This window comes from Symphalangus syndactylus, chromosome 1, assembly GCF_028878055.3.
Source record: "Symphalangus syndactylus isolate Jambi chromosome 1, NHGRI_mSymSyn1-v2.1_pri, whole genome shotgun sequence".
NCBI lineage: Eukaryota > Metazoa > Chordata > Mammalia > Primates > Hylobatidae > Symphalangus > Symphalangus syndactylus.
Window position 1 is genome coordinate 158,147,214 of NC_072423.2, and position 22,446 is coordinate 158,169,659.

General features: G+C 55.3%; 1 protein-coding gene across 2 annotated transcripts in view; it reads right to left on the bottom strand.

Moving 5' to 3' along the window:
* The window catches only part of ARHGEF10 (Rho guanine nucleotide exchange factor 10), a 129,033-nt gene that overhangs the window by 100,758 nt on the left and 5,829 nt on the right, over positions 1-22,446 (bottom strand). For both annotated transcript variants that reach the window (XM_055289424.2, XM_063638172.1), the window contains exon 2: positions 9,224-9,307. In XM_055289424.2, the coding sequence (XP_055145399.2) occupies positions 9,224-9,260 (37 nt within the window). In that variant the 5' untranslated portion in view covers positions 9,261-9,307. The remainder of the gene's footprint in view (positions 1-9,223; positions 9,308-22,446) is intronic.

Here is a 22,446-nt window from a genome sequence, read left to right on the forward strand (position 1 = left end):
CCCTGGGCCCTGGGGGATCCTGGGTACCACACACCCCACCCAAGCTCCCCAGGTCCCTTTGTGAAGAGCAATGCAGAATGCCTTTAAAACTCCCAGCATTTGGGATCCTAAGTTTAGCTCTGACACCAGCCCTGACAGGTTCAATTGCGTCTCCTAAATCCCTGTGCTGAAATCCTCACCCCCAACCCCACGGGTGAGCTCATCTGCAAACAGGTGACTGCAGGTGCAGTTGGTTAACAGGAGGCTGTGCTAGAGCAGGCTGGGTGAACCCAGTGTGGCGGCGTCCTCGTGAGAGCAGAGGCCAGCACAGGGACAAGGAGCTACCTGGCAGGGCAGGAGCAGGAACTCCCGGGAGTGCCCACAGCCAGCAGGCGCTGGAAGGGGCAAGGAAGGCTGTGACCTACATTCCTAGGGAGCACAGACAGCCTGCCAGCACCTTGACCTGGGACTTCTGGCCTGCAGCCCAGGAGGCTCCCCCACAAGCTCAGACAAGCCCTTTCCAACACAAAAGGTCCTGTGCCATCTTCAGGGCCCTGGCGGGAGCCAGGCAAGCTGGGCCGGGTTGGTTCCCACAACACTCCTGCTGCAGCCACAGAAGGAATTCCCGCTCCTCAAAAGCCCAGCTTCAGAACTGAGCCATTCAGCTGAAGGAGAACATTGATGAGAAAATATACAATTTGCAAATTAGGAAAAATGCTCAAGGGCTGCTGAAAGCATCTCGGGAGATACAACGTGTTGTAGTTTGAGACGACATGGATCTTTCAAAAAGCTGGTGGGGAATCTGCAGCGTAGCCGTCATTCGCTGGACACACCGTAGCCCAGTGTTCTCCACCCACTGGTCCCTGTGGAGCCCAGGAGGTGGGTGGGAAGGGCCCGGCGCCCTGGGTGGGCAGCGTGGCAGGGAAGCAGGGAAGGGCGGCCTGGGCAGGGCTGCGGCTGGGGAGAGGCTCTGTGCCCCTCCTGCCCACGCAGGATGGCAGGTTCTGAGAGTCACGCATGAAGGCCATGACACGGAGGAGGAAACACAGACGGCAGTGCAGCCCCACCAGCACCCAGCCCAAATCTAACCACCCGCCAGCGCCCAGCCCAAATCTAACCACCCGCCAGCACCCAGCCCAAATCTAACCACCCGCCAGTGCCTGGCCCAAATCTAACCACCCGCCAGTGCCTGGCCCAAATCTAACCACCCGCCAGCGCCCGGCCCAAATCTAACCACCTGCCAGCACCCAGCCCAAATCTAACCACCTGCCAGCGCCCGGCCCAAATCTAACCACCCACCAGTACCCGGCCCAAATCTAACCACCTGCCAGCGCCCGGCCAAAATCTAACCACCCGCCAGCGCCCGACCCAAATCTAACCTGGCGTTTGGGTTTGGGGGACCATTCTTCTCCTGCCCCTCTCCTCTGTGCCCTCTGGCCACAGCTGCACTTTCCAGGAAAACTGCAGGGTCTGCTGCATTCAGGGGCCAGCCCTTGTGGGTCACCGGTAGCGTGACAGGACACCCCTAATGCTGACCAACAGCAGCAGCCATTTAAGCCTCAGGACTCAGACTGTTTCTGTCACAGCAGGGCCATTGGGGCTGCATTGGTGGCACTGACTTCTTACCAACCTGACTATTTACACTTGTCAGCATGCAGGTAATTGGCTCATCAATTAAGGCACACATTTCTAAAACAAGTTATGAAATAGAAAACCTTAAGAAATATTATGTTTCCAATTACTATGACACAATATGACCATGCCCATTTTAGTTTATGCCTATATGCAAAAAAGGGCAAGGAAGTTACCCGACAATCCAGTCTTCGAAATGCTGCTGCTAGAAGCAATGCGGCTCCCTGGTCCTCTCCAGGATGACGGAGAGGTTCTAGAGGGCCCACAGGACAGCTCAAGTTATGCATGGCTGTTGCGCTTGGGGTGGCCAGTGTGACCAAGGACCTCACTTGTTGTTATTTAATTCTTGTCAATTCTAAGTTTTGTAGACACCCGAGCCTAGTGGACCTCGCAGGCCTGAATCTCGAGCTATCAAGATGGCTAGCGGCCTGTCTGAGCCTGAGGGCCGTCCCCACACCCACTGGGCCCCTCTGCTTGTGCCTGTCTTCATATGGTCTGCAGCAGAGATTCATTTCTCTTTGGTTATTACTTTTTTTTTTTTTTTTTTTGAGACAGAGTCATGCTATGTTGCGTGTGCTGAAATGCAGGGTTGTGATCGCAGCTTACTGCAGCCTTGACCTCCTGGGCTCAAGCAATCCTCCCACCTCAGCCTCCCGAGCAGCTAGGACTACAGGCATGAGCCACCATGCCCGGCTAAGTTTTATTATTTTTAATAGAGACGAGGTGGCACTATGTTGCCCAGGCTGGTCTCAAACTATTGAACTCAAGTGATCCTCCTGCCTCGGCCTCCCAAAGTGCTGGGATTACGGTCATGAGCCAATGTGCCCGCCCCAGTTTGGTTAATTTTAAGAGATACAACTTTTTAGAGCAATTTTAGGTTGATAGGAAAATTGAGAGGAAGGTACAGAAAGTTCTCATATACTCCCTGTCCCCACAGAGAGGCTCCCCCAACACTATCCCCCATCCCCTGCCAGAGTGGAACACTTGCTGCAACTGAGGAGCCGGCACTGAGGTACGTCACTAACCAAAGCCCACGGTGTGCATGAGGGCTCACTCCTGGTGCTGTGCCTGCTATGGGTTTGGACAGGCGTGTAACGACATGGATGCACCATTATCAAGGAATTTCGTGGCGCTAAAAATCCCCTCTGCTCCGCCTATCACCCCTCCCTCCCGCAAACCCCTGGCAACCCCTGAGCTCGTTACTGTATAATTTGTGTTTTCTAGAATGTCATGTGGTTGGAATTGCACGGTGCACAGCCTTTTCAGGTTGGCTTCTCTCGCTCAGTAAGATGCATTTGAGGCTCCTCCATGTCTTTTCACGGCTTGGCAGCTCATTTCTTCCTAGCACTGAATGTTCCATTGCCTTAATGGGCCCTAGTTTATCCATCCATTCACCTCCTGAAGGACATCATGGCTGCTTCTGGGTTCTGGCAATTATGAATAAAGCTGCTATTGACAGCTATAAGGGCAGGTGTTGAGTGGACATTAAGTTTTCAACTCATTTGGATAAATACGCTGAGGCATGGCTGCAAATCACACGGTAAAAGTGTGCTCCGCTTTGAAGAAGCCACCAAACTGCCTTCCCACGTGGCTGCCCCATGGCCTCTAACCACCTGCCAGCACCTGGCCCTCCTCAGCATTTGCCGTCTGTGTCCACGCGGCCGCCCCACGCCCTCCTCAGCATTTGCCGTCTGTGTCCACGCGGCCGCCCCACGCCCTCCTTGGCATTTGTCTTCTGTGTCCACGCGGCCGCCCCACGCCCTCCTGGGCATTTGCTGTCTGTGTGCACGCGGCCGCCCTACGCCCTTCTCAGCATTTGCCGTCTGTGTTCCGGATTTTGGCTATTCTAATTCGAAGTTAGTTTTAAGTGATCTTTTCTTAATGAGCAAAAGGCTACAAATAAAGTATCTAAGTTTAGTTTAAAATCTAGTTACCCTCTGTCTTGGGTGGGGAGTGGCCTCTGGAGGTGACTGTGTGATGGTCCTACATACTTGTGAATACACCAAAAGCCAACGAGCTTTACAATTTAAATAGGTAAATGGTACTAAGATATGAATTATATCTTAATAAAGCTATAAACAAAAAAACTTAATCTCTCATTTTAAATAAACTATACATATAAAAACAAGTGCTGCCTAGGTTTGTCAGGGAAAAAAATTGCTAATGTTTGAAATGTATAACTGCAGATACTATCACTTATATTAACAGCATTTAAAAGTTTGCTTCAAGGGGAAAAAAAAGACTACTTCTAAAATACTGGAAGAATATTCACTAAAATTTTAACAGTACTCATCTCCCAGAGGTGAAGTATTTTCTTTTTCGTGACTTGCGTATACTTTAGTTTTTATTCTACAATTAACGTGCATTATAATTTTTTTAATTACCCAATTTAGATTATAAACTGTAAAGTCATTTGAATACCTGAAATGTAGCTTCACTACATTTACATAGTAAATACATTTAATAGTGAATACAATATTCACTGAATAAACAACAAACAGAAATCACGTTACGCCCATCACTGCGCAGCACATCTCCCATCCTGCTGTGTTATTCTGAAGCCCCTGGACAAATCTACACAACAAATGCTAAGTACAGAGTCGTGGGTGAGAGAACGGCTTCTGGAGTCGGAGAGCTGGGTTCAAACTTCGCTTGCTGGCCACGAGACCCCATCCCTCGTCTGTAGAAAGGAATCACAGAATGGAAAGACTCCCTCCCCAGGGCAAGTTGCAACAAGTAGGAAAGGCCGTGTGGTGCGTACAAAGCCACTTAACCTGAGGACTAAGACGGAGCACCCAGCGTATCTCTTTACAGAGATACTGAAGAGAGGATGACAAATACAATATGCACAATGCAAAAGAAGATGCATAGAACACTTCAATTTTCTGTTTTCTTTAGTGAAATATTTATTCTACAAGCTTTCAAGACCTGGTGGCTCTGGTCCCAGCACCGTGAGTGGGACAGAACTGGCCGCCAGCCCTGGAGAAGCAGGCCACCCATTCCCGGGCCACCTTCGCTTGTGAGCAGACAGCGCTCTGACTGTTCCAAGTCCATGAAGAACTTTTACAGACATGCAACGATTAACACACTGAGAACAAGATTAAAGTAATACTGATTTTTTAAGATCAGAGATAACAGTTAAGTGTTACTTTTCCTGGGGATTTGAAGAGCATATCTGATTCTAATATGAAGGTTTAACTCAGGATATAATTTTCTCTTATTTTGAAAGAAGGCTGTTTGTGTTTTAGCTCTATTGTTTAAAGAAAAGTCCTTTAAGAAGCACCAGGCTGCAAACAGCTTCATCCACAAGAGGCTATTCATAACCACTTCTTGGCTCTGGGTGTCACTGTGGTTTGTAGCTGCTTGCGCAGAAGGAGGCCTCCCCAGAAACAGTGCCATTCCCCAGAAACATTGCTGCCCCCAGAAACAAAGCTGCCCCCAGAGACGATGCCAGTGTGAGTGCTAGCGTCTGTCTGAGCTCATTATGGAAGTTACCAGGTATTTGGTAAATGATTTTTTGTGAACCAACATTAACATGCCAATTGTACTGATTTCTTTTGCCCTAATGTAATTTGCATTGGAATTTTGCTACTAATTAGAGAAAGGCTTTAGCTGGCAGTGTGACTTGTTTTGCATTCTGAGAAATCCCAGATCATCTTCTGAATGGATTTGCTAAGTGCTTACCAGCTAGGTCTAAGTACTTTATAGATGCTAACTTGTGAAATCCTCCCCAAACTTATGAGAGGGTTCTGTTTTTTCCAGGAATGACGGAAATTGAAGGCTGCTTAGGTCATCAGCTCACCCATCTCAGGGTCAACATTTGAACCCCAGCTGCCGGGCAGCAGAGCCTGAAATCTTTCCTGGTGCACAAGCTGCCTCTCAAACACCACTTCACCCTGTGATGACTTGACTTGTTGCCAAGGACATTTCTAGAGAAGGCACAGGGACCTGGTAAAGGTGAGGAATGGGCATGGACTAAAGAATGATTCCACTGGAACACACAACAGCACCCCTGCCAGGAGGCCCCACGTGCAGCCACTGAGGAGGACACTTAGGAAAAACGCGCAGCAGCCTGGAAAATACTCACAAATACAAATGTTAACACGGTATAAAAACCTACACTCAAAATGTTAAAAATCAGGCCACGTTTGGTGGCTCACGCCTGTCATCCCATCACTTTGGGAGGCCAAGGTGGGCAGATCACTTGAGGTCAGGAGTTCAAGACCAGCCTGGACAACACCGTGAATCCCTGTCTCTACTAAAAATACAAAATTAGCTGGATGTGGTGGCGGGTGTCTATAATCCCAGCTACTTAGGAGGCTAAGGCAGGAGAATCCTTGAACCCAGGAAGTGGAGGTTGCAGTGAGCCAAGATCACACCACTTCACTCCAGCCTGGGTGAGAGAGCGAGAATCCATCTCAAAAACAAAAAGTTAAAAATGTATATTCAATGACTACAATTATGTAGAAAAGAAATGTGGGGAAAAAAAACAGAAAAGTGATGATCTAAAGTACCAGCACCAACTCTGTCCAAGGGCAGGGAAGAACCGAGGTTGCAGTAATTTCCTGCTGCATCCTGATCTTCAGGGGCACTTTTAAGTGGACAGTTTACTTAATAATGGAGGAAATTATAATTAAAGTACCACAGAGTCCTCAGAAAAGACACCAGGCCATTATCCCTAAAAGTTATTGGCTAGAGACTCACCTAAGTTTCCGAGCCAGAGCACTGTCATTAAATGGTGGCTTTCTGTATCAAAGTCCAAGGTCATGTGGCCTGTCAGCAAGGGCAGGGGCCTCACTCCCAACCCGACAGAGGGCTGCGGTGGCTCCTCAGCACCAAGCATGGGCCTGTCAGCAAGGGCAGAGGCCTCACTCCCAACCTGACAGAGGGCTGCGGCAGATCCGCAGCACCTCCAAGGCTCCTGGGCTCCCACCAGGGTCTCCCGAGGACACCCTCCTGGGTGACATGTTAACAGCAGCAAACTGTGGAGATCTCCACGTTCCTGCAGCCTGCAGTTAGTGACCAGCCCTGAGGCTGGATCCAGTGGGCCTTGGCCCAAGGACGGCCTGGCCAGTCCAGCTGCACCCAGAGGGCGTGGGCCTGTCATACTCTCCCCTAGGTCGAAATGTGGGCAGAGGGAGGGGCTATGGAGACACCTCCAGCCCCAGCAGAGGAGCGACCTGCTGCAGGGAACCCTGGGCACCCCCAGTCCTGCCCCCATCAGAGGCCATGTCTCTAATTAGCACAACTACCAAGGTGGAGTCCTATGGGCCCAGGAACCTTTTTCAGAAGCCAGTTCTGCTCGTGGAGACCATGGGTGGATGGGCATTGCATGCAATCCAGGTGGTGGTACCACTGGGCAGAGCTCCTCAGGGTGCCAGGCACTAGCCAGGACTGATGACGAAGTCAGCAAATGCTGGAGATACATTTAATGAGAAAACGGTGTTTCCGCCTTCTTGAAACAGTGGGCAAAACAGGGTGAAAGGCAGCATCCATCTGCCATGGGATTCTGAACGGGCCCTAAGTCCTCCACATTCCTAGACACTTACCTGCAGAGACAGCTTCCTGGCCTTTCTTTTATTTTTAACTTTCCCCAACAACTGTACCCGCCTCCTGAGCATGTCAAGGCACCTTATTAATGGTGTCCCATCTTATATGCATGTGGGAAGAAGGGGAGGCAACAGAGAAGCACAGAAGATCTGGTGCCCACCCCTTCAAATAGAAAACTATCCAAGACAACCACTCATTTCCGTGAAATGCCAAAAAGAAAGCAGGGAGGTGGGAGGGGGCCCTTGGAGGGATGGCCGCCCAAAGTGGGCCCACGGAGGGTGAGGCCACAGGATGACGCCCACTGCCCTGCTTTGCTGGGGCATCATCTCATTTGATAGGAATGAAAAAGCAGTAAAAGATTTTGCTCTCTGCCTCATGTTCCACCTTTATTTTTTAGACAGCGTCTCAGTCCCACCACCCAGGCTGGAGTTCAGTGGAACTATCTCGGCTCACTGCAGCCTCAACTTCCCGTGCTCAAGTGAACCTCCCACCTCAGCCTCATGAGTGGCTGGGATTACAGGCATGCACCATCATGCACAACTAATTATTATTATATTATTATTTTTGCAGAGATGGGGTCTAATTATTACAACTCTTACAACTAATTATTATTATTGTATTATTATTTTTGCAGAGATGGGGTCTCACTATGTTGCCCAGGCTGGTCTCAAACTCCTGGACTCAAGTGATTCACCCACCTCAGTCTCCCAAAGTGTGAGCTAAGCATTACAGGTGTGAGCTAAGGTGCCCGGCCTCATTTTCAATTAAAACAACCTAGTCTGGCAGAGCCTGCATGCCAGCAATCCACACGTGAGTGAAGCTGTGGCAACAATGAGCACCACGATTACAAAGAGGCAAGCAGACTGGGCAACGTCACCCCCAGAAGAGAAACAGCGGAGCCGAGGCCTCGGGTTTCCGGTACCAGCTCTCGTACCCCATGGTCTTGCGGCTCTGGAGAACCCCAGGAGCTGGACTTCCAGGCCTGGTTCCCCACTGCAGACCCCCGGCAGCAGGAGTGGGCATCCCTTCTGGCCCCTGCGGTGTCGCTGGCTGTTTCTGGGGTGGCCACTGCTCACACCTGGATTCCCTCATCTCTGTCGTCCACCAGGCCCCGGTGACCCCTGGATTCTCCCGTCTCTGTCGTCCACCAGGCCCCGGTGACCCCTGGATTCTCCCGTCTCTGTCGTCCGCCAGGCCCCGGTGACCCCTGGATTCTCCCGTCTCCGTCATCTACCAGGCCCCAGTGACTGACATGCTTATGAACAGCCTGACTTCCAGGCTGCCTCTTTTCTGATCCAGCTACAACCTCTGAGGGTGCAGAGTGTCCACATAGTTGGGGGGCACAGACGACCAAATCCCAGCATCTCCCAAGACCCACACCCACAGTGCCAAGGGGCCTGGAGCCCACACAGTTAATTCCCCGACCTCCACAGCTCCATCACCCCCTGGATCTGCAACGGACACCAGGCTCGTGTGCACCGTGTGGTCTGGCAGGCCCTGGGAGGACGGAGGCCAGGTCTGCAGGCCCTGTAGACGACCTGCCACGGAAACGTCGGTCAGCGTCCACCTTCTCCACTGGCCGGAGCGTGAGCCGGCAACCCTGGCATAGTCTTTTTGGCAACAATTTAACTCAGGTGAGGTGACAATGAAGATAAATCTTTCATCAGCAGCCCCTCCCTTATGGAGCATATGGATACAGAGGTCGTGCTTGTCCCTGAGCGGCCGCTCAGAGGAGGGAGGCAGAAAAGGAAACTGGGTGACCACCCGCCATGGGCGAGCTGTGCTTTAAGCCTGAGCGGGGACTTCAGATGCTGACCATAGGTCCCCAAGAGCAATACAGCAGCATCTGTGAGGAACGCAAGAGGCTCACCCAGGATGCCCCCATGGCAAGGCAGGGGTGGGGACACCGAGGCTCACGTCAGAACCTTCTCTTTCTCCCGAGAAGCTCTCACTCCACCCCATACCCCAGTGACCAGCAATTCAGTGGTTCCAAAAGTACCCTGTCCTTGATGAGAGCGGCAGCACACTCTGACCCACAGGCCCACCCGCCAAGTGCTGTTACCTGCAGGAGCGGGAGGCAGGGGCTCTCGCTGGTCCATGCTGCAGCTCCAGACACCTCTCTCACCTCTGTTAAGGGAAGGAGCTCCTGCAAGAAGGAGAGACGCTGTCACTGTTCAGGTGGATAAACACGCACTCAATCGGGGCAGAACCCCGCAAAAAGGAAGAGCTAACTGTCATTACTGCCGTAATTAGAAGACTTGCCACCTATTAGTCGTGAATGCTTGTAAATCTCCCTTGAAACAACATTCAAGAGCAAAACAAAAGAGACTTCTCAGTGTTGGAGTGACTTCACCTTGAAGTGTAGCCAGAAGTTTATTTCGCAACTTGGATTCGCTGGCCAGACCCTCCCAACCTGACACTGGCTTCAACTCCTTGTTGAATTTCCCACCGTATTCTAAAGGGAGAAATCAACATGTAAACCAAACCTGTTTATTCCAGACTTAGCTGGGATTAGGTGCGGCGCTGACGGCCCTCTCCGCTCCTTTTGGTAAGCATGTGGCTAACCTCTCGGGGCGAGGCTGGGTCCCGGCCTGCCTGCTGTTGTGATTCTTGTCTACACTTCGTGTTTCCCTCCCTGCTTTGAGGACACGAGTTTAAGTGTGAGCTGGATGCCAGCCGAGTCCTGGGAAGGCCAGTTCCTGGTGACTCGTGTTGAGACCACAAAACATGGGCCTGCGTCCCGCCAGAGCCATCCAGGGTGAAATAAGCTGTCCTCAGGGAACTCTCTGGCTGCCTCGGCTCCAGCACCAGGGACCAGGCTCCAGCACCAGGGACCAGACTCCAGCACCAGGGACCAGACTCCAGCACCAGGGACCAGGCTCCAGCACCAGGGACCAGGCTCCAGCACCAGGGACAAGACTCCAGCACCAGGGACCAGACTCCAGCACCAGGGACCAGGCTCCAGCACCAGGGACCAGGCTCCAGCACCAGGGACCAGGCTCCAGCACCAGGGACCAGACTCCAGCACCAGGGACCAGGCTCCAGCACCAGGGACCAGGCTCCAGCACCAGGGACCAGGCTCCAGCACCAGGGACCAGGCACCAGCCCCAGGCCATCGCCACATTAGGAAAAGCACATGGGGCCACAGGGGCCACAGTCCCTGAGTGTCACCCACAGGCCAGCTCCTCCGAGGCCAGGCGGGCCCACGCCCAGGGTGGTCACTGGCCTCACGTGCTCTTCAATGAGGGGAACGCGAGGGGATGGCAGGGCGCCAAGAGCTCCAGGCTCTGCCTGCCACACACCCAGGACGCCACCAGGCCAGCAAATTCTCTTATCCTAGTGCAGAGAGCTGGCTGCTGGCTCTGGCACTCTCAGAAGCAGACAGACACAGCTTTCCAATGAGTCTGGCAGTGGGACCCTGCCCCCACCCTCAGATGCGGCACCTCCTGCATTCCCAGCCCAGTGCCCGCCCGTCTGCCCTCCTGTGTTCCCAGGCCAGCGCCCGCCCTTCAGCCCTCCTGTGTTCCCAGCCCTGAACCTGCTCTCCCTCATCCCCCAGACTCGCTCAGGTGCATGCCACGTGCCACCACCCCTGCCCCATCCCCAGCGCCTGGCCTCATGGTTCGGCGCCTCGCAGCCTCAGTTCCTATTGCAGCCTCAGTTCCTAGGTTTCAGGTCATTTCACCAACAACGCACACAAGTAGCTCAACATGCGCTGGGGCTCCCCACGAGCAGCAGCTGCGATTGTCTCATCTGTTAACGTAACTGCTGAGAAAAGAGCAGAACTTCTGTCTGAGGGATGGGAGCCCTTTCACAGCATCAGGCCCCGAGAGACGTGCAGACGAGCCACAACCACACCCTGCTCCCCGCTCCCTGCCCCCGGGGAGCCGCGTGTTCACTCAACATGCCTGCTGTGGCCCCCAGTGGCTGGGAAAGAGCCTGGTGATGCCGCACTGGACACCGTGACACACCCTGTAGCTTAACAATGCACAGCCATCACTAATCAATAAACCAATGGTTTGCATAAGCTAATGAGAATTCCTGACAAACAGCTTTCTATCAGCCTCCCTGACCCCCTTTCTGCTTTCCAAAACCCCCCTGGAGGCGCTGCTCATCAGTGTGCATTCGGGGCAGCCTGAATCCAGGCTCCTGGGCTGCAGGCCTCACACGCAGCACAAATAACCCTCTACATAGATTACTTTTACCCTAGCTTTTTCCTTTTAGGTCCACCTTGCCAGCGCAACTCCAAGACGTGGGTACTGTTATTATTTTTCAATGGAGAAACCACTGGTGGGGAGACTTGAGACACTCATCCAAGGCTACAGCTGAGGGCGGGTGGCTGACAGGAAGGCTACAGCTGAGGGCGGGTGGCTGACGCAAAGGCTACGGACCAGGGCGGGTGGCTGATGTGAAGGCTACAGCTGAGGGCGGTGGCTGACGCGAAGGCCACAGCTGAGGGTGGGTGGCTGATGTGAGCACCCAGAGCCCGGCCCAGGCCCCGACGGCACGTCCCTGCCCTTCCACCCGCCGGCCAGGAGACGGGGCAAGTGAGGTCATCACTCCACCTAGAATATGTGGGGAGTCACAAGATCCACATCGGGTGCCCTTGCCGGTGAGCTCTCTGTGCAACGAGACAGGGTCCGAGGGCCAGCCAGCGCAGCCGTGAGGCGGGAGGGGCCCACCCTCTCCAGCCCAGCAGTGATTCCACGGGATGACAAAGGATGTTATCCTTGGAAGGAAAGCTGTCATTTCCAAGTTAAGGTCAGACAGACATGCTTGGACCACAACAGTGAATGGGGGGAGTGACACTCATGGAAGGAATCCTCAGAGACAAGTGCAGCATCCACACCAGACAGTCCCCACACCAGACAGTCCCCACACCAGACAGTCCCCACACCATACAGCTTCCACACCAGACAGTCCCCACACCAGACAGTCCCCACACCAGACAGCTTCCACACCAGACAGCTTCCACACCAGACAGTCCCCACACCAGACAGTCCCCACACCAGACAGCTTCCACACCAGACAGTCCCCACACCAGACAGCTTCCACACCAGACAGCTTCCACACCAGACAGTCCCCACACCAGACAGTCCCCACACCAGACAGCTTCCACACCAGACAGTCCCCACACCAGACAGTCCCCACACCTGACAGTCCCCACACCAGACAGTCCCCACACCAGACAGCTTCCACACCAGACAGTCCCCACACCAGACAGTCCCCACACCTGACAGTCCCCACACCAGACAGTCCCCACACCAGACAGTCCCCACACCAGACAGCTTCCACACCAGACAGTCCCCACACCAGACAGTCCCCACACCAGACAGCTTCCACACCAGACAGTCCCCACACCAGACAGTCCCCACACCTGACAGTCCCCACACCAGACAGTCCCCACACCAGACAGTCCCCACACCAGACAGCTTCCACACCAGACAGTCCCCACACCAGACAGTCCCCACACCAGACAGCTTCCACACCAGACAGCTTCCACACCAGACAGTCCCCACACCAGACAGTCCCCACACCAGACAGTCCCCACACCAGACAGCTTCCACACCAGACAGTCCCCACACCAGACAGTCCCCACACCAGACAGCTTCCACACAAGACAGTCCCCACACCAGACAGTCCCCACACCAGACAGTCCCCACACCAGACAGTCCCCACACCAGACAGCTTCCACACCAGACAGTCCCCACACCAGACAGTCCCCACACCAGACAGCTTCCACACCAGACAGTCCCCACACCAGACAGTCCCCACACCAGACAGCTTCCACACCAGACAGCTTCCACACCAGACAGTCCCCACACCAGACAGTCCCCACACCAGACAGTCCCCACACCAGACAGCTTCCACACCAGACAGTCCCCACACCAGACAGTCCCCACACCAGACAGCTTCCACACAAGACAGTCCCCACACCAGACAGTCCCCACACCAGACAGTCCTCACACCAGACAGTCCCCACACCAGGCAGCTTCCACACAAGACAGCTTCCACACCAGACAGTCCCCACACCAGACAGTCCCCACACCTGACAGTCCCCACACCAGACAGTCCCCACACCAGACAGCTTCCACACCAGACAGTCCCCACACCAGACAGCTTCCACACCAGACAGTCCCCACACCAGACAGCTTCCACACCAGACAGCTTCCACACCAGACAGTCCCCACACCAGACAGTCCCCACACCAGACAGCTTCCACACCAGACAGTCCCCACACCAGACAGTCCCCACACCAGACAGCTTCCACACCAGACAGTCCCCACACCAGACAGTCCCCACACCAGACAGCTTCCACACCAGACAGTCCCCACACCAGACAGCTTCCACACCAGACAGTCCCCACACCAGACAGCTTCCACACCAGACAGCTTCCACACCAGACAGTCCCCACATCGGACGGCATCCACTCCAGACAGCTTCCACGCTGGATGGCCCCCCCCACATCAGACAGCCCCCACGCCAGATGGCCCCCACGCTGGACGGCCCCCACGCCAGATGGCATCAATACTTCCGACAATCGGATACCATGGACAGAGAGGACCACACTGGCTCCGAGACACAGACAAAACCCAAAATGACCCTTCAGCCTCAGTCAAAAATATTCAGCCAACACCAACTGTGCTGAAGAGTGCGTGGCTCTCTGAAGGAATGGACATGTGGGGTCTGAAGAGGACTGCCGGTGCGCACACAGCAGCAGGACCTGACGCTGACTGCCACCCTGAGGGCAGAGGGAGGGATGGCTTCTCCCCAGGCTGGGCGGGCGCGGGGTGGCTGTGGGAAGGAGAGGACTCCTTCATTCGTCAGCTGGGCCTGGATGACTCGGCGGCCTCAGAGCCGGATGGAAGAAGAGTACGTTCCACGGCTACAGCATCTCCCAACAAAGAAAATTAACAATGCTCCAGCACAGCTATGAATCCTCAAGAGTTTAGGTTGATGTCATCTTTCCCTGGGACGCTGGCACCAGGGCCAATGCCATCTCACACATCAGCATCGCTGGAGATGGAGTCCAGGCCCGTTAGAGAAAGGGAGGCACCAGGCACCCCCAGCACCCCTGGTGGGTCCAGCCCAATGTCTTTTCCTTCCATGGTGTACCAGGACCTCGGGGAACAGGACAGACGAAGATGCATCCACGATACGAAGAAGAGACAATGAATAAACGCCCTGAACTCTGCGGAGGAGACAATGAATAAACACCTTTGAACTTTGCAGTCCTGAGAGGAGACGGAGGAGGAAACTGTACCTACAGCGCCTGTGAGAGTGAGAAGCAGCGTCCCCACGACCCGGAGTCCTCACCACCTTTACTCACTGTGAGGCGCGTGGTATCCCTCAGTTTCTCAACTGCTGAAGAAACAAAGGTCACAGATTCACCTGCCCAACATTAGTAACATGACGCGGCCAAGGAGCCAGGCAGCCTCGGGCTTCAGAGAAAATCGGCGCCCTCCCTTTGTGACCCACGCTCTGTTCGCAAATGGCAGGGCCAGAAGCACGCTCTTCCCCCTTCCTGCCCTAGACAAGGCCAGCTGTACGCCTGCCAGGTCTGTTCAAGAATGAACACCACACTAGCACGCTCCACCTGACAGCCACATGGCTTTGTGCCTTCAGGGAATTCTGTTTCCTTGAGCCCTGCTGTTTAATCTCCAGGTTTTAAACCATACTGTGTAAATCTCATTCATGCTATTTGTTTCTCTACTAAAATGCATAAAAATGAGTCAAATTGATTTCTCATTTTTCCACTGAGAATCTTAATGTTAGGACCAACGGAAAGATGAACAAGCCTGGGCATTACTCCTTTTTATGCCTGGAGCTTTTTAAGGGTGACAGCTCACCCTTCACCCAGCACCTACCATGGCGTCTGCCTGCATCAGCTCCGCAAGTCTGCAGGGCAGCCCTGTGCAGAAAGCATGCCCCCGACCCTCCTGCAGCTCTGCGCAGCCCACAGCAGCCCCTGGCTCTACAGCTGGGAAGCGACTGTCAGATTCTGGCCCAGGCCTTGCCCTACCACTGGCATCTGACCCATACACAAGTGTCAGGCAGACTGCAAACTGCAAAAATTTCCTTCCAAATTAGTGTCCCTTAAAAACTGCATTCCTAAGAAGGAAAATTTCTAGAAGGCTGTATTAGTCTGCTTTCATGCTGCTGATAAAGACATACCTGAGACTGGGAACAAAAAGAGTTTTAATTGGACTTACAGTTCCACATGGCTTGGGAGGCCTCAGAGTCATGGTGGGAGGTGAAAGGCACTTCTTACATGGCGGCGGCAAAAGAAAATGAGAAAGAAGCAAAAGTGGAAACCCCTGATAAAACCATCAGATCTCATGAGACTTACTCACTATAAGGAGAACAGCACAGGAAAGACCAGCCCTGATGATTCGGTTACCTCTCCCTGGGTCCCTCCCACAACATGTGGGAATTCTGGGAGATACAATTCAAGTTGAGATTTGGGTGGTGACACAGCCAAACCATATCAGGGGCTGACACAGAAACCACGCCTTTGTTTCTGGACTCCGAGCTGCCTGTGCGCCCTACACAGCCCATGGCAGCATGTGCTCCTCCCCCCACAGCCTGCTCCCCCAACTTGGACCTGCTGTGAGAAGTATCTGTGTCCCTAGAACCTCCAGGCCACACAAAACATCCCAGCTCCCTGAATCCCAGGGGTTTAGAGACTGCCTTCTCTGTGCAATCTTCCAGCAGTGTCCGTCAGCCCACGTGGCCGGCAACTCCCCACAGGTGACTCACCTGGACCTCATAGGCATCGTTTTCAGTGGTGGGGGTTGGGCTGGGGCTCACTCTCCCTGCCCTGGTGCAGGTCTGATGGACCGTGGGGGCAGAGCAAAAGACTCCACTTTCAAAACACTCTATCCCCAGCAGCGTGCAGCATGAGCTCATACCTGCCTGGGCTGCAGACTTTGTTTCATGATTGCTGTAATTTTCCAATTTAAGCATCTTAATGAAAGATTTCATTGTGCATTTGGATTGTGTGGTTTTGTTGTTGTTGTTGTTGTTGTTGTTGTTGTTTTGCGACAGAGTCTCGCTCTTGTCGCCCAGGCTGGAGTGCAGTGGCGCGATCTCGGCTCACTGCAAGCTCTGCCTCCCGGGTTCACGCCATTCTCCTGCCTCAGCCTCCCGAGTAGCTGGGACTACAGGCACCGCCACCACGCCCAGGTAATTTTTTGTATTTTCAGTAGAGACGAGATTTCACCATGTTAGCCAGAATGCCGGGGCCACAGGGGTTTCCTGGCTCCCGTGGTGCATCAGGGGTGGGATGTGCAGAGGCCGCACAGCCTTGCACACCGGCCACCCAGCACCTGGCTTCTGGTCCCAGGCTCCCGGCTCTGTCCTCTGGGGACCTCGTGATCCGCCTGCCTCGGCCTCCCAAAGTGCTGGGATTACAGGCATGAGCCACCCCGCCTGGCCTGGATTGTGGTTTTAAACAAAAAGATGATGCATTCAGTCAGAGAGGTAGCCCAGAGACACCGAGGCTGAAGGACCGTTTCATGCCGTGTGCGTCAGGCCGCAGCCCCACCTTCTACAAGCGTTTACAGACAGCACAGCCACTGCGCTCCCTGACGCTGTTCCGCATGACTGTGGGGACACACCCGCACCTGTGCTGCAATCGTGCTGTCTGTGCCTTTCACCATGTGCCCAGGCCTGCAAAAGATGCTCAGGGGAGCCCATCTAGGAGGAATGCAGGGTGGGAAGGACGCCGGCTGAAGACCCAGGGACGTTCCACGGGCACCTTTCCAGTCAGTGCTTCAGGATGGCATGAGCGCGCTAGCATGAGCTGTCATGCTGACTCCTGCGCAGGAGGAAGTCACCATGACCCAGGGCCTCCACCTGGGAAACAGCCGCAGGGGCGGCAGGGCTGGAGCCTGTGCCAGGAGCCTGTCTGCATCTGCCCCAGCTCAGCACTTCCCAACCACACAGGCCCTCGACCTGCTTGTACCCCCACAGCCTCAGCTGCACAGGAACGGCACCGACTCACAGGGCTGCAGAGTAGTTTCAGAGACGCACCTGGGGCAGGGACAGGCTCTGTGCCTGTGAAGTGCCCCGCTCTTCACTTAGTGATCAGCCCCGCCCGGCACTCAGGCCTCAAGCATCCTGGGCCCCCTGGACGGTTTCCTATAGCCCACCCCTCCTGCCCCCATGGCCCTGCAAAGGTGGGGGCGGCAGGCTGAACCACCCACATCCTGTGACCGCGCCACAGACTGCAAGAGCGTGGGATGTCCCAGTGCCTCACCAGACGTGGGCTGGGGGCCATCAGCACCCAGCACTCCCCGACCGAGCCGAGCTCAGAGCGCCACGGCGGACCCGCTTGGCGAATGACGCAGGGGCCATTTCCTCCATCCTCCCACCTGGGGGTGAAGTGGCCCAGAGGACAGAGCCAGGAGCCTGGGACCAGAAGCCAGGTGCTGGGTGGCCGGTGTCCAAGGCTGTGCGGCCTCTACACATCCCACCCCTGATGCACCACGGGAGCCAGGAAACCCCTGCGGCCCCGGCATTCTGCACTCGAACAATTTCACATTCATAAGGTTCCAACTGAAGACATAAATCCACGAGGGGGAAACGTAAAAGGACACAAAGTCTACGGCGGGAGTCCTTCTGGAATGTCATGGTTAACTCAACCGAACGCCACAGCAAGCCAAACACGCCAGCCCTTTCCACTGAATGTTTCCAGAGGTCTGTGAGGACCTTACGGAAAGCGGATGGATGGACGGACAGAGGAAGGGAAGGAGGGAGGAAAGAGCTTCTTCTCTAAGACTCGGGAGAACCCTGCTGTCCTGGGTTTGTGTTTTGTGACCATCTGGATTTGGCCTCAGAGCGCAGCTGTGACTGAGTCTCAGGGCACGTGGCACCCAGCAGCCCCTCTCTCCAGGGTCCTCCCTGGGCCTATGTCTCTGCCTCTGCCACCTTCTCACCATTACACTCTGCTCACCTCGGACTGAGATCGTCTCCATGGGACCTTCTCCCCTCCTCTGCATGCTCCCAGAAAAGAAAAATCAGTGAAAAGAGAAGCGAATGCATTCAGTCTCACAAAGGCTTTATAAAACGGTCAATCACAAGCTAAATGGGTCAGAATCAACCCGCCCGAGCCCAGAGCAGGTGTGCCCCTCTCTGCGCCACATGCTGGGGAGGGGACAAGCAGCCCCGGATCCGCCGCCGCAGTGTCCATTCACCCGGGCAGAGCTGCCTGCTCCGTGAGAGTCCACCCCTGATGGGTGAGGGTGGCGTCCAGACAGCTGCGTGCCCCAGGCCTCTGCAGTCGCTGCAGGCAGCCCAGCCCTGCTTACCCTTCCCCGGGAGGGCTGGAGCTGCATGCGTCTGCTTGTCTCCCCTCCTCTAGTGCCCCCAAGCAGGAGTGGTCACTGGGGGGCTTCCAGCAGCCCCGACACGGCTCCCCACCAATGCTGTGTGCCGAACACTTGGGGAGGGGTCATCGATGCAATGGAGGCTGAGGTGCACGGTGCCAGCCAAGACTCCCTCCCAAGGAAGCAGCACAGGGAGCTTGGGACGGGGGTCAGCAGCCAGGAGGGCTTCCTAAAGAAGGCAGTGGGGCTGGGATCTGCAGGAAAGGAGACTGCTTGCTGGAAAGGGTTCAGGAAGCAATCCGGGCTGGGCATGAGGGCAGCAGCAGCCTGGGGACTGCCCAGGTCCTGGCATGGATAGGGGGCTGACACAGGGCTGGGAAGAGACCAGAGAGGAAGGCAGGCATCCTGGGGGTGGGGGTTCGGAGGCGGTAACAGGGCACCAAAGAAGAGCGAGAGGCAGCCGTGAGGGCCATTGTTGGGGTGGACACAGTGGCAGCGGCTGAAAGTCCCAGGCTGTAGCCTGCCTCTGCCTCTGCCTCTGCCTCTGCCTCTGCCTCTGCCTCTGCCTCTGCCTTTCTCTGTCTCTGTCTCTCTCTGCCTCTGTCTCTCTCTGCCTCTGTCTCTCTCTGTCTGTCTCTCTCAGTCTCTGTCTCCCTCTGTCTCTGTCTCTATCTCTCTCTGCTTCTGCCTCTGTCTCTCTCTGTCTCTGCCTATCTCTGTCTCTCTCTGCCTCTGTCTCTCTCTGCCTCTGTCTCTGCCAGTCTCTATCTCTGTCTCTGTCTCTGCCTCTGTCTCTGCCTCTGTCTCTGCCTCTGTCTCTGCCTCTGTCTGTCTCTGCCTCTGTCTCTGCCTCTGCCTCTCTCTGTCTCTCTCTGCCAGTCTCTCTGTCTCTATCTCTGCCTCTGCCTCTGTCTCTGCTTCTGCCTCTGTCTCTCTCAGTCTCTGTCTCCCTCTGTCTCTGTCTCTCTCTCTCTCTGCCTCTGTCTCTCTCTGTCTCTGCCTATCTCTGTCTCTCTCTGCCTCTGTCTCTGCCAGTCTCTATCTCTGCCTCTGTCTCTGCCTCTGCCTCTCTCTGTCTCTGTCTCTACCGCTGCCTGTCTCTCTGTCCATAGCAAGGGTGGTTGCTGACCCTCGACATGACCCTCGACACAGCCTTGGGCACAACGTGCCCCCTGCCACCGCGACTCCTCTGGGCATCTAAGGACGCTCCATACCTTGGAGCCCTTGGGAGACTCACTTGGAGCAGCGTGGTGACTCGACCGCAGCTGCCCCTCAGACAGGCACCAGCAGAGCGGGGCCACAGGACCCCCTGCGTGGACTAAACCACCCTCGACCCACCGCTGCGCCTCCAGCCCCACAGTCAGGAGGAAGAGCCGCATTCCACAGACTCCTGTCCCCACACCCAGTCCCCACCCGGCCACACCCACAGGCTCAGGCACCACCCTCCCCTCCTGCTGACTTGCTGGTTTCCACAGGCAGCTGCGGGAAGGGCGCCCGTCCAACTCCATCTGGCCATGCGTCACCCTCCAGGACACTCCTGACCCAGGGCCACAGCCCCATAGGACCCCATGGGGAGAATGAGAAAAAGCTGCCTGTCATCGACGTGAAAGTCAACACACTGAAAAGTGACTCCATCTGGAGCACCCTGTGCAGGTGCCCAGGAGTGAGCAGTGCACGACACGCACAGCAGTACATGACCCGCAGCACAGGGCTCTGCAGTGGGTGCTGACACCAGCAATCCCAGCAGCATGGGGCGGTCTTTGCGTCCCAACTCGGTCACCACTCACTGTGCACGGCCCCTCCACGGCTGCCACTGTCCCTCCACGTCCGTCACACTGTCCCTGCACGGCCGTCACACTGTCTCTCCAAGGATGTCACACTGTCTCTCCACGTCCGTCACACTGTCTCTCCACGGATGTCACACTGTCCCTCCACGGCCGTCACACTGTCCCTCCACGGATGTCACACTGTCTCTCCACAGATGTCACACTGTCCCTCCACGGCCATCACTGTCCCTCCACGGATGTCACACTGTCCCTCCACGGCAGTCACACTGTCCCTCCACGGATGTCACACTGCCCCTCCACGGATGTCACACTGTTTCTCCACGGATGTCACACTGTCCCTCCACGGCCATCACACTGTCCCTCCACGGATGTCACACTGTCCCTCCACGGATGTCACACTGTCTCTCCACGGCCGTCACACCGTCCCTCTACGGATGTCACACCGTCCCTCCACGGCTGTCACACTGTCCCTCCACAGCCGTCACACTGCCCCTCCCCGGATGTCACACTGCCCCTCCATGGCCATCACACTATCCCCCCACGGCCGTCACACTGTCCCTCCACAGATGTCACACTGTCCCTTCATGGATGTCACACTGTCCCTCCATGCCTGCCACTGTCCCTCCACGGCCGTCACACTGTCCCTCCACGGCTGCCACTGTCCCTCCACGGATGTCACACTGTCCCTCCACAGCTGCCACACACTGTCCCTCCATGGATGTCCATCACCCTGTCTGCTACAGCTCTCTGTCACATGGCCCCTCCATGGCTCTCCCACACCGTCCCTCCATGGGTCTGGCGGGTGACCCTTCCATCCACTCTGACACAAGGAGCCTCCAAGGCTTCTTCCCATGCAGTTCCCCCGCTGACCTGGCATTCACCAGTCCCCTCTCTCCTTCGGCCCTCCAGCCCTGGCCGACCTGCTGTTCCCGGACATGCTGGGTGCACCACCTCAGGGCCGCGCAGACGCTGTTCCTCCCACTGGGAATGGGCTTCTGTGGACGTGGGCTCAGCTCATCTCTCGGCTCCATTGGCATTTCAGGCAATGACCCCATTCTCTTGGGGCCTCGCCTGCCATGGCTCCTATTCAATTTCAAATCTCTCCTCTCCGCACCTTGTAGCCCCGTGTATGCCTTATTTTTTCACCTTGTAGCCCCATGTATGCCTTATCTTTCCACAGCTTTTCATCATATTACTTTACTTTTTAAATCATCTTTCCTAAACACAAGGATGCCAGCACCCCAGGGCAAGCACAGGGCCTCTGCGGTTCACGCCCTGTCTTGGGGTGTGAGAGCACTTAGTACTTAGCACGTGGCAGTATTCATGAAACACCTGTCTCTTAATAGGTCATTTCCAGATTTGTCGGTGCTTGTCATATGGCCGCAGGTAGATTTTCTTCATGTGTAAATGTTGTTTCTTTTTATAGAAGTTAAATCAAGTATAAAAACTTTATTTAAAAAACACATAAGCACAAAAGGGCACTAAATCTAAGATAATAGAGAAAGGCCTCGAGGGACCAAGAAGGTGTTCACAGGTGTTTGCACGGCCCCCGGAGGCTCCTGGCAGCCTGGATGCTGGACAGAAGCCACGCCCAGGAGTCAAGCGCCCACCAAGGACAGCCGCCTGGGCCCCACGGGAAATGAGCCAATTGAGCCTCAGGGGAAATGAGCCGCCTGAGCCTCAGGGGAAATGAGCCGCCTGCCACGCATGCCTGCGGATTGCAGTGGAAATCTCCCAGGATTACAGGTGCGCGCACACAGCCTCCCTCCCCGCCTTTGTCTGATACTCCACTTGTCACCAGGAGTCCTTGCCCTCTGGGGCCGTCTGCTCCTGCAGACAGAACGGAGCAGGGAAGCGGCTCTTTACAGCAAGCGGGAGCTGCCTCCAAACTGCAGCCCTCTGACTGTTGGCGGAGATCACTTCGGAGCCTGCACACTGGACAACATAACCCTCTCCTTCTTGCTACCACTACCTATGACTCGCTCCCCAGATATTTTCATCACCTGGCAACATGCTGCACCTTTCATTCCTTCCTATTAAATCACGGAGAAACGTGCATGTCTAAACGCCATTCCAGGAGCAGGGTGCCTGCCGCCGTCCCAGCAGCATCCACGGGCCTCGCTGCGCGTTCTTCCTCCGCAGACCCCGGATTCGGGACCACGAACGGA